The sequence below is a fragment of the Helianthus annuus genome, chromosome 2 (assembly GCF_002127325.2).
Source record: "Helianthus annuus cultivar XRQ/B chromosome 2, HanXRQr2.0-SUNRISE, whole genome shotgun sequence".
Taxonomy (NCBI): domain Eukaryota; kingdom Viridiplantae; phylum Streptophyta; class Magnoliopsida; order Asterales; family Asteraceae; genus Helianthus; species Helianthus annuus.
The window spans coordinates 154,271,342-154,283,192 of NC_035434.2; the positions used below are offsets into that span (position 1 = coordinate 154,271,342).

At 36.3% G+C, this 11,851-nt stretch overlaps 1 protein-coding gene across 1 annotated transcript; it reads right to left on the reverse strand.

The window, feature by feature from the left end:
• Window positions 1-992: 992 nt before the first annotated feature.
• Window positions 993-3,316, reverse strand: LOC110924572 (40S ribosomal protein S23). The gene is made up of 4 exons (XM_022168570.2): window positions 3,141-3,316; window positions 1,590-1,745; window positions 1,376-1,502; window positions 993-1,284 (listed from the first exon to the last, which is right to left on the reverse strand). The coding sequence occupies exons 1-4, from the start codon at window positions 3,143-3,145 to the stop codon at window positions 1,144-1,146; spliced, it is 429 nt and encodes a 142-aa protein (XP_022024262.1). The 5' UTR covers window positions 3,146-3,316; the 3' UTR covers window positions 993-1,143.
• Between the last annotated feature and the right edge of the window lie 8,535 nt (window positions 3,317-11,851).

An 11,851-nucleotide genomic window follows, 5' to 3' on the forward strand; every position in this document is an offset into this window, starting at 1 on the left:
AGCAGGCTCAGATATTATACGTTTTTTTACTTACTGTTATGTACGTGTTTAATTGGTATGTTTTCATTAAACGATATAAATTCGAGTTACTTTACGTTTCGGCACCACGGCAACGCACAGGAAATTTACTAGTTTTTAACAAATTAAGTCCAAAACATGATGCGTACATATCAATTCTTATATTTTTTTCACACTTTTCATGAAAGATGATCTTTTTATAGAAACTGAAGACTATATATATATTTTTTGAACCGCTGTAAATTTATATCGAAGTTTGTTGTTTGTACATTAGATCAAAATCATGAGTAGACATCCTTAAATTGAAAGTACTTCTGTTTGGTTTTAATAAGAGAGAGGTTCCTTTCTTAGACGATTTCGGATTGACCCAAAGATACTGCGGTAGTATGGTGGCCCATAATAAAATAGTGAGTTAAATGGCATTTTAGTCTATGTAGTTTGGGGTATTTTGCTAATTTGTTCTAAAGGTTTGAAACGTTATCATTATAGTGAAAATAGTTTGACACGTTGCCATTTTAGTCCACTAGGTTAACTTCATCCCATTTTTCTGTTAACGAGAAGGGCAATTCGGTCATTTTAAATAACCAAATTGCCCTTTTAGTTAGCAGAATTACATAAAAAAGACTGAATTGTCCTTCTAGTTAACAGAAAAAATGGATGAAGTTAACCGAATAAACTAAAATAGCAACGTTTGAAACTATTTGAACTGAAATGACACCATTTCAAAATGAACCAAACCACAAGTACTAGAATGGCATTTATCTCTAAAATAGTTAACTAGACTATTTGTCCGCGTGACATGGTGTAAAATTCTCTATCTTGGATCTTAAGTATTTTTAAAACAACTAATCAAACTCGTAAAATACAAATAACATTTGTCAAACTCGGGATAGACTTTTTTGTTATAACCATGCTACAAATATTTTTTTTGTTATAAAAGCTCCTAGTATTTTTTAAAATGGCAAAAAATGATGGACACTAAAACTTCTTGGATCAAGAACAGTGAATATAGTAAATAAAGTTGGGGAACAAAATAACTTTTAACAAACTACATGTTTAAGATAACAAATCAAAACTCCTTAACAAACATTTCAAAATCATCAAAAAAAATAACCCTTTTATAATTTAAGATCTTGGCTTTTCCTTCTTCTCCTTGAAGAGAGCCAAAAGAGAAACACCAGAAACCTTAACCACCTTGAACCTTACTCCGGGAATATCACCAACGGCATGACCCTTTCGCCCAAATCCAGCGATCAAAACTTCGTCCTGACACAACAACATTTAAAGATTGTAAATATAAAAATACCCCAACATGATATAAATACTTTCTTTCTAATACAAACGGATTAAAACTAACATTTTCTTCGATGTAGTTCAAGCAACCATCGTTAGGAACAAAAGCGGCAATCTTCTTGCCGTTCTTGATGAGTTGAACTCTGGCACACTTTCTAATAGCAGAGTTAGGCTGCTTGGCTTCAATACCACTGTGAAGATAGTACAACAAATCGTCAAGATTACAATTAATAAAAGTGATAAAGAAATCTGAAAACTAAAGAATAAAATGAATTTACATTTTTTCAAGAACAATGCCCTTAGCATGAGAAGAACCAGCAAAAGGTTTCTTCCACTCGTTACCAAGATGGGATTTCTTGTATGACTTGTCGGCCCACCTTTGCCTCCTGCGGTGGGACTTCAACTTTCGACCGGCTCCCATTCCATGTGTCTTTCTAAAATACAAACATTTAACCTTAATTAATAAACCATAATCACATTCAAAATCTTTATAATCAGGTTTCAGTTCATAGTTGTTAATGGCGAATAGCAACAAGGTACCTAAGGTTACATAATTAAGGTTAAAGAGCGATACACTAGAAAAAGAAAATTAAAAATTTTATATGTATATTATATCAAAACACCCTTGTATATATGCTATTTTACATGAATATTTAACAAAAACCTAAAATCCAGCTATTTTATAGCTATATTTAACTGCTATATATATTTAAAAAACAAAAAAAAATGGTCACTATTATCGTTATCTATCGGTACAACCCTAATTGCGAGCCTAGACTGATACGCTACGTAGCGCTCTTTAGCGATCGCTTCGTTCACTATTGACAACTATCACCATACATTGACCAAAAACGGTTACATTCCCTTTCTTTTAGCCTACCTTAAAGATGCTTAAGCTCCTATCGGTAAAGTTCCTACCTTGGTTTTAAAACGTGCGCATTATGCGTGCATAACGCATGATGCGCCCGAGGCACTAATTAAAGCGCAGTGTCACATCTGATGCGTTGCATTTACGTGATGCGAGAATATTGCGCACATTTCGCATAATGCGCTCTGATGCACGTAACATTGTTACTAATGTTTTTTTCAGATTTTATGAACCGGGTTCAGTTTTGTCAATAATTAATATCTTAGTATGCTTGATTGTTTTACTTTAAGTATGTTTTATAGGTTTTTATATATGAATATTTTTTAATAATTTTTTATAAAGAGCACGCATCACATACGTTATGAGCTCGCATCGCACATCAGATTTTTGGACCAAACGCATCAGAGCGCATCACGCAGTTTAAAACCAAGGTTCCTATTTAACACCCGTTTACTTCATTCCCCATGTATACTATTCTTGAGAACTTTATTTTGATTATTTTTATGTAAATAAATCACCTTGTTTTTATCAATCAGAAAGCCATTAATTGATATCTTAAGCATAGTGAAATCTCAAAACAAGCTCACTATTTTATCCAAACATTTGCAAAAAACTGTTTTTGAGTATGTAACAGATCAAATTCGAAATGTAATACTATAATATTTTTATGAGCTAATTGTATTTTGATTATCTTTTTTGAGCACATCTAATCTTCAAATGTTATACCAAACAATTAAATAACCAACACCAACATGAAATCAAACACTAATCAAATAACCAACACTGCCTAATCTTTGCAACGACATTTAAACAGCAGCCATTAAAGCATCAAAACATGCTTAATTTTCAACAACTAAACCTAGCAATAAGCCAGTAATTAATGAATTGTGAAGCCAAAAAAATAAGGTAACATTTTCAGTTAAAGGACATGATGAAGTAGATCAATGGATATGATGCATACCCCATGTTTGCGAGATTGAGTGTAGGTTTCCGGTGAGATGTTGAAGAAGAAGAAGCGGCTGCCTTTGTGATGAAAACCCTACTTCTTGTTAGGGATGGAGAGTGATTATTGTTTTATATGGGTTTTCTTTTGTCGTAAAATGGGCCCAACTCACTCGATTTCTTTCATTGGGCTTCAGGTCAAATGGGCCTCATAACAAAGGATCTAAAATGAACCTACGTACTCACGTCACACTGTCGAACCATTTTTTTTTTTTTTTTTTTTTTGTGCAACGGAAAGATTTCAGCATTTCACGTCACCCTTGCCTAGTTCAGGCTTTGCTCTTTTTACAATCAAAACTAGGGTTGTTCAGGAGCGGAATAGAGCGGACTTTTGCTTGTGTTTGGCTCGTTTACAAACCGATCTGAACGGAGCAGCTCATATAAAACCGAGCCTCAAATCAAACAATCATTTTCTGAGCAATGAATATTCCGAGCGATTTTGGCAATTGTGTCGCCCATTTAAATTTGCGGTGTGAGATAGTGACAATGTTGTGTCTTAAGTTTTTATGTCTTTAAAAACAGACACATTTCATGACATAATATCTTTCTTACGAATAACAATGTTGTGGCCGATGAGGCGATTATTATATTGCACAAACAATGACGTTGAGAGCAGGTGACGATCGACTTAAAGTAATAACATGAGACATTGAGGCGATGAGCGGGCTGTCATTTTGCTGTTTAGGGTTTAACTTTTAGATTTTGGTGTTAATTTTTTTTATTGACGTGATTAGGCTAGTACGTATAGATATTGTTGTAAATTTATATATAGTGAAACAAAGTCTAATAGAGTGGTGTATATAAAACTATAAATTTAATTTATATTTATGTGTATATGCATGTGTGTGTAATCTATATTTGTGTATATAGTATACGTGTTTATCTATATTATACTATAATGCATGAGTGAGTGACATTTTAAAAATAAACAAAAAATAAGAATTTTTTCCTTCCTAAGTTATAAATACACCATTAAAATGAGGGTAAATTGGTGTTTTAAACAATAATTATATTTTAGCATCCCTTTTTATTACACTTAAATTTAAATCCCTTAACATAAATATGGGTAATTAGTTACATTTTTCCCCTCCACAACAAACTTATAATTCTTTTACGTATTTTTGTCATATCTTATAAACTATAATGTTTTAAAAAAGTCCATAGGTACTGTAACGGCCTACTCATTTTTCTTGACGTTTCGATAGTTGTCATGGTTAGTATTGATGTGTGGATTAAAAGGTACAAGTAAATGATGCCTTAGTATACAAATGATTAAAGCCTAACGTATTTAGTCATTATCCTAAAATTTGAATAGCTATAGAATGTCAAGTGATTAAATGCAATTAATTTAATCATCTCATAAAGATTACACTTTAATCCCTCATCTTTAACAAAATTATAGGTAATTAGTTAGTAATTACATTTTATCCCCTTGTAAAAAACTAACTCCCCCCCTCCCCCGACTTTTAAACAATCATAACTTTTTGGTACGTTAATGTTTTTTTTTAATTACATAATATAAACGAGTATTTTATTCTCTTTAATTTGAGTATAGTACTGCTATAGTTTTTTTTTTTAATAAATATTTGATATGTTACGTGATTCACAGTGTCTAAAGGTGAGTTATAACTGAATCATTAACCGAAATCAATCTAAAACTGAATTATCTATAAAACTAATTAACTGAAACTTGAATTAACCAAAAACAATTATCGATTTTTTGTATCCTCATTTAACTAAAATTAACTGAACCAAATCATTCATATTTCATACATTTCTACCTTTTATACCTTCAGTTCTTGTATTTCATATTTATACCTCATTTTATGTATTTATACCTCCATTTCATGTTCCTATATATCCATTTCATGTATTTATAACTAAATTTCATTTATTTCTAATCAAAAGTTTTAAGCCAAGTTTGGTTTTTGCTATTAACCGAAATAAACGAATCAAACAAAAAACCGTCAATCTAACTGAATAACCCAAACTTGTTAACTGAAAACGTATTGGTTAATAAAATAGACTAATGATGACCTCGATATCAATTGAGGATAACAATCTAACCAACCGAACAATGCACACCATGGCAATGTTTGTGTTTACTGCCGCATCGCACGCGCACCTATCGGTTATTAACCAAAATCAGTTATTGATGAGCAATAACTAAATCATTAACCTAAACCAAACCGAAAACAGACAAAACCGAACCGAATCAACAAAAAACTGAATTATCTGAAAACTGAAAATCGAATTAACCAATAACGGGTTATCAATTTTTTGTAGTCTCGTTTAACCAAAATTAGCTAAAATGAACCGAATCATTCATATTTTCATATTTTTCTAGTTTTTATACCCCCAGTTTATACGTTTCATATTTTATATCTCCATTTTATATTTATATTTTCATTTCATGTATTTTTATCTCAATTTCATATATTTCTAAGCAAAAGTTTTAGCCCAAGTTTGGTTTTTGCTATTAAACTAAAATTAAATGAACCAAACAAAAAACAGTCAATCTAACCAAATAATCCGAAGTGCTTAACCGAAAACCGATTGGTTAATAAAATAGAAAAACCGATGACTTTGGTTTCTGCCTTGGTTGAGGATAATAATTGAACCAGCCGAACCATGCACAACACAATGAAATGGATTACCCGATTACTTTGTTTTTGATGTATATCTATCACAATGATGCTACAATAAATATTATATGAGTAAGAAAACTACCAGAAACGATTATCGCAATGCGATGTATCGCTCTCGCCGCATAGTGCGGCATCGTGCTAATATATATATATATATATATATATATATATATATAGTAACTAAAAAATAATAATTCGAGCCGAATTGAGCCGAGCAGACTTTTGCTCATGCTTGGCTCGTTTACAAACCAAACCGAACAGAGCGGTTCGTTTACAATTGAGCCTTAAACTGAACGAGCATTTTCGAGCCATTTCCGAGCCAACGTAAAGCGAGCGAGGAGTGGTGAGCGGTTTGAATGGCACTAATCAAAAAATGGATCCAAGAAACTCCTCCCTTTTCATGCTCTATCAGTCTATCTCCTCTCTCTATCCCCAAAGTCAATAGCGTTCTTCAACAAAACGGTCACTCCTCCTTCACTCATGTGCGTTAAAAAAAAGTCCGAAACTAACTATTGCGTATGCTTGATTTGTATACTTCATATTATGTTTTTTAGACTATATTCCAGAATGGTAAAAATATGACTTAACAAAAACACACTCTATGAATAGGTCACGAAAGATACACTCAAAACGTCAATAGGTCTTTTGGTAATGTGGTTGTATTTCTAGGGCCATCAACTAAGAAAAAAATGGACAATCATATATTTTTGTAAACATATTATTTTATATTTCTTTCTAGGATCATGGTTAATAATTTGTGCCAATGATCTCTAGATCAAGTGGTGGAAGACTTGCATTTCTCTTGATAGATGTAAGTTCAACCACTTGGTGCAGAGTGAGGCATTGGTGGGCAATGATAGAAGACCCAGGGAAACATGGGTTCGATCCTTGAGCCAAACGGTGTCACACCCCAACCGATGGCGGAATCATCGGGGCGCGACACTGAGCGAAACAGATTATCCAGAAGTTTCCATAAAAATTATCATTACTATTCAATCTAAAATAACATGTCTCATACCATGTCTCAAACAGTAATCAAATTATTGCAGACAAAATCTAGGCAAATAGTTCTATTCCGACAACTCAGATTTAAATAGAGCAATTGTTTATCTGCTTCTAGAGACCCTTGATTCAATTACTACAGACAACTATTTGTTGGACTCTAGAGCTTTATTCTAGCCTCGCTTCCCTAGCAGATAAGCATCCTAATTACCTGTCACATACGTTAAAATAAAAGTCAATACACATAGTGTAAAGGCGAGTATACAAGTTTGATAATAGCATATAGAGTTCGAAATAGTTTACGCATAACCAGCACGTACACAGCGGAAAACGAAGCATGTTAATTATCGACACGGATCTATCGATACCAATGACTGCGGGTTGACTGCCCGAGGCAGTTCGTAATACATGATCACCACTGTAATCCATGCAAATAATTGTCCTTAACAACCCCCGCATGAGCGGGTGCTGAGTCCAAACTATAGTATTATCGTCGTTAAGGCGGGTAGACAACATTCCATGTGTAAACATAACAAACAAGCATTCATTAAGTCACGTAATACATGCGGTAACGGTTAGCGTTTTAAAATATTGCGTAATGTGTTCAATGTCATTTCGTATAAGTAACGTATGTAACACCCAAAAGTGCATAAGCAAAAAGGGATCGAGTATACTCACAGCGGTTGATGGATTGAAGGGAGCGCTTGAAAGTAAGGTTAGCCTGAACAGTTCGATAGTATAAACAATAAGCAACGCGTAAAGCAGAAACAAGTGTTGATGGATCGGACAGCTGGTCGATCGGACGGTAGTCCGTTCGGACAGTTGTCCGATCGGACGAGAGTCCGATCGGATGACTGTTCGAGTGGATTGTTTCTTCCTTTGAGTAGGATGTGTTTGTGTATGATGGCTGACTTTTGAAGTTTTCGTTGTAGTATTTGAAGATATTGAAGTATCTTTACCTTTCAGGTTGGTCGATCGGACGGTCATTCGATCGGCCGGCAACCCGATCGGCTGGTACTTCAGTGAAGAACATGTCCTCAGCAAGAGGTCACTCAATCGGACAGTAGTTCGATCGGGTGGCATTTCCCGTGCATTGAACATGTTGAGAAATCGATTAAGTATTTAAAGTCAAGTATCTCATGATCCGAAGAGTAATTCGATCGGATGGCAGTCTGATCGGGCAGCAATCCGTTCAATACTCCAACTTCAAAATAGGTTGATTAAGTGTAGGACCCATGTGCTAGCCGATCGGCTGGCCAGTCGTTCGGCTGCCTGTCCGTTCAAACAACAATCCGATCGGACAGTGCCTTGTCCTGGTCGGCCTGTTCGTCTAACACTTGGTTGTTTTGATTGTTTGTCGTTTTATCGAGGTGTTTTGATACGAGTTAAGCAACAAGAACCTCGTCATTACTTGATTCCCCTAATCGGACAGGAATCACCCAAATCTGATTAGTGAATGGTTCGGGACGGTGTTTCATGTTTAACCCGAAATCGGTGAACCTCGTGGATAGAATCCGGATCTTGAGCCACACATTCACAAGAATGAATAGTGTGTTAACACAAGGTCCGATCCCACCGGTTTTGAGTGCATTGAGTGTAAAAGAGTTGAAAGAAAGTTGGAAAACCATCTTTCAATCCTTTCTTTGGTGAAAATGTTGAGATCTACTAGAGATCTTTGTTTGTTTATGTGGAAATCGGTTAGATCTAAGTTGTTCTTAGTGGATTGAGGCCAAAACATGAAGTTCTCCAAGAACACCATGATGACATCATCCTAGAACACTCGAATCTTGATGATTTCACGGTTAAAGATAGAAAGGTGTAGGAGTGCATGTAGATCAAGAAAGTACAAGATTTAGGACGAGATCTTACCGGAATCGTGAGAAATCTGAGAAAAGGTGGAGAACACGAGCTGGTTGGTAAGAGGATTTCCAAAAGTGGAAATGATGACAATGACAGGGGTATTTATAGGTTTCCAAATGAGGAAAGTGCTGGCCGATCGGCCAGGCAGCTTGATCGGACAGCCTGTCCGTCCGATCGGCCGGCTGGTCGATCGGCTGGTAGCCTGATCGATCAGTTGCCTGGTTCGAGTGTTCGGTGCGACGATTTTTGATCTTTCGATTTCGATTGCGATTGATGCGAATGCGATAGGGTTTCCTATTCAAATTACTTTTAACCCCAATCACTCATATCGAGCACTATCCTTTCTCCACTAATTATCATGATTCGATTTTGATTGAGTTCGATTGCGATTCGATTGATTACCACATATAACATAAGTAAAAACGCGCAAATAACACATAAGGCACACACACACGTAATATAAACACCAAAATGCGTAATTCGAGTTTGCGAGCGCGATGTTGATTAGATTAGTTCGATTTGCGTTGAATTAACTTTATCGCATTGTTACTTCCTATTATTCACAGTCGTAAAGCGGTTCGCGGCGATAAATAATTCGATTACTTCGATTTTAACTAATTACTCCACATAATACAACTAACGTAAAAACTCAAAATAGGCTAACTATAGTCAAAGAAGTCAAAACAGGGATTGAACAAGGAGTGACAGATCGTGATTAGCGATCTTTTCTTCCTTTGATGTCAATCTTGACTTTGAATTTGACTTTCGAAACACGGGGTGTTACAACCTCCCCTTGTTTAGGGAATTTCGTCCCGAAATTAAGCTGGAAGTTGCACAACACCGTGGATCACCTTGGAGAAGTTTCTCTTTCTAGACTTTCACTCTCTAGAACAAGTTCCTTCAAACAACTGTGGGTACTTCGCCTTTATGTCGCTTTCGAGTTCCCAAGTGAACTCTGCGCCTCGTTTGCCTTCCCATCGGACTTTCACAATAGGAATGCGCGAGAGTCTGAGCTGCTTGGTTTGGCGATCCATGATTTCAATAGGCTTTTCCACGAAGTGCAGTGTTTCGTTTATTTGGAGGTCGTCGAGAGGTACGATTAAGTCATGCTTAGCCAGGCACTTTCAGAGGTTTGACACATGGAAAGTCGGGTGGACGTTACTAAGTTCCTCCGGTAGTTCGAGTTTGTAGGCGACTTTTCCGATCCTTCCCAGAATCTTAAAAGGTCCAACATATCGAGGCTCTAGTTTCCCTTTCTTGCCGAATCTGACCACACCCTTCCAAGGTGATACCTTTAGGAGTACGTAGTCGCCAACGTCAAATTCAAGGGGCTTGCGTCGTCTATCGGCATAACTTTTCTGTCTACTTCGAGCTTTCAACAAGTTGTCTCGAATTTGGAGGACTTTGTCAGTCGTTTCTTGTAATAGCTCAGGACCGGTTAATTGCGAGTGACCGATCTCGTGCCACACAATAGGTAATCGACATCTTCTTCCGTATAAAGCCTCGAATGGTGCCATTTGGATACTGGCATGATAACTATTGTTACACGAGAATTCGACTAACGGCAGGTATTTGTCCCAATTACCACTGAAGTCTATGACACACGAACGGAGCATGTTTTCAAGAGTACGAATCTTTCTCTCAGTCTGGCCGTCGGTTTAAGGATGGAATGCGGTACTCAGGTTAAGCGTAGTGCCAAGAGCAGCTTGAAACGTTTCCCACAATCGGGAGGTAAACCGCACATCATGGTCAGAGATGATGTCACGATGTCACAGCCCTTTGCCCCGGTTTGACCCGGTCCAGAGCCGCGAGGCCGGAAATCCCGTGGTATTAAATTTGAGTGACAGCGGAAGTCTTTTAAAATAGGATCCTTAAATATTAAAACTGCCCGTTTACATAATTTAGGGATAAAACCTTGTAATTTACAATAAGGTGATTTCACTGGGAAATCTTTATTTTACAAAACATGTTTCTTTATTTATTTACATTGAGCCACTTCTCTAAGCTTGTAGTGCTTCACGGCACTTTTCTTGGATCACAACAGATCACCTTAAACATATTTGAAAAAAGGTTTCGTCAGCGGGGAAATACTGAGTGAATCATTCAGTTTACTGAAAACGGCACATTTGTTATAATTTACAATATTAAGAGCGATTACAATGTTTCCATATCAACCAACTACCCACAGTATTTGTCACTCGACCGGATCTGTGACTGTGGTCATATCACTGTTGGGTCCGTTCACCCACAAGTGACGTTAATCACTATTTCGGTCCGACTACCTAATAGTGTATATCATGATTTAGGCTCGCTCACCTAAAAAGATACAAATAGTAGTAATGTGCACAATACCCCACATACCGACTGTAATTTGGTGATTACAAAGACTTAATCCCTGTAATTATAACTTTGGAAAATAATTTGGAGTATTGTAAAACAGTTGATAAAAAGAGAATGACTCACATTGCAGATTTAACGAGCAGTGTATAAGCCTACTGATTAGCCTTGCTTAACCTAGTTTAAATAATAATGCACACAACTGGGTTAGTAACTAATACAACATTTACGTCAATTCACGAGATTAAACCCTCACAACGATTGACAAAATGCAATACTTAAATATTCAGCGGATTCACAACGAATGACAGAGTATAGCCCGAGTTCGGGCAGCACTCAAACATCCTGTCGAAATCACGATGAATAACAAAGTATAAACCCAATTTGAGCAGCACTCAAACAATCGTTGGATAGTTTCAATCGATCGGACGTTGAATCGTAATAGCGATCGAGTTATTACTGTCACGGCCCCCGACCCGGTTTGACCCGTTTCGGGAGCCGCGGGACAGAAAATCCCGTGGTATTTATTTTTATAGCGGAAGTCTTAACAGGATCGTTTTAAATTTAGAAAATTTGCCCGAGTATTATTTATTTACATTTAGGATAAACCCCGTAAATATCAAAATTTCATTATTTTACAAACATGTTTATTTATTTTATTTGAGCCACCACTTCAAGCTTGATAGTGCTCCGTAGCACGTGTTCTTAATTCAGGAGGTCACCTGAAACATGTTGTAAAAAGGTTTTGTCAGCGGGGAAATACTGAGTGAATCATTCATTTTGATAAAAATGACACATAGTTATAAATTACAGCATAAGAGCG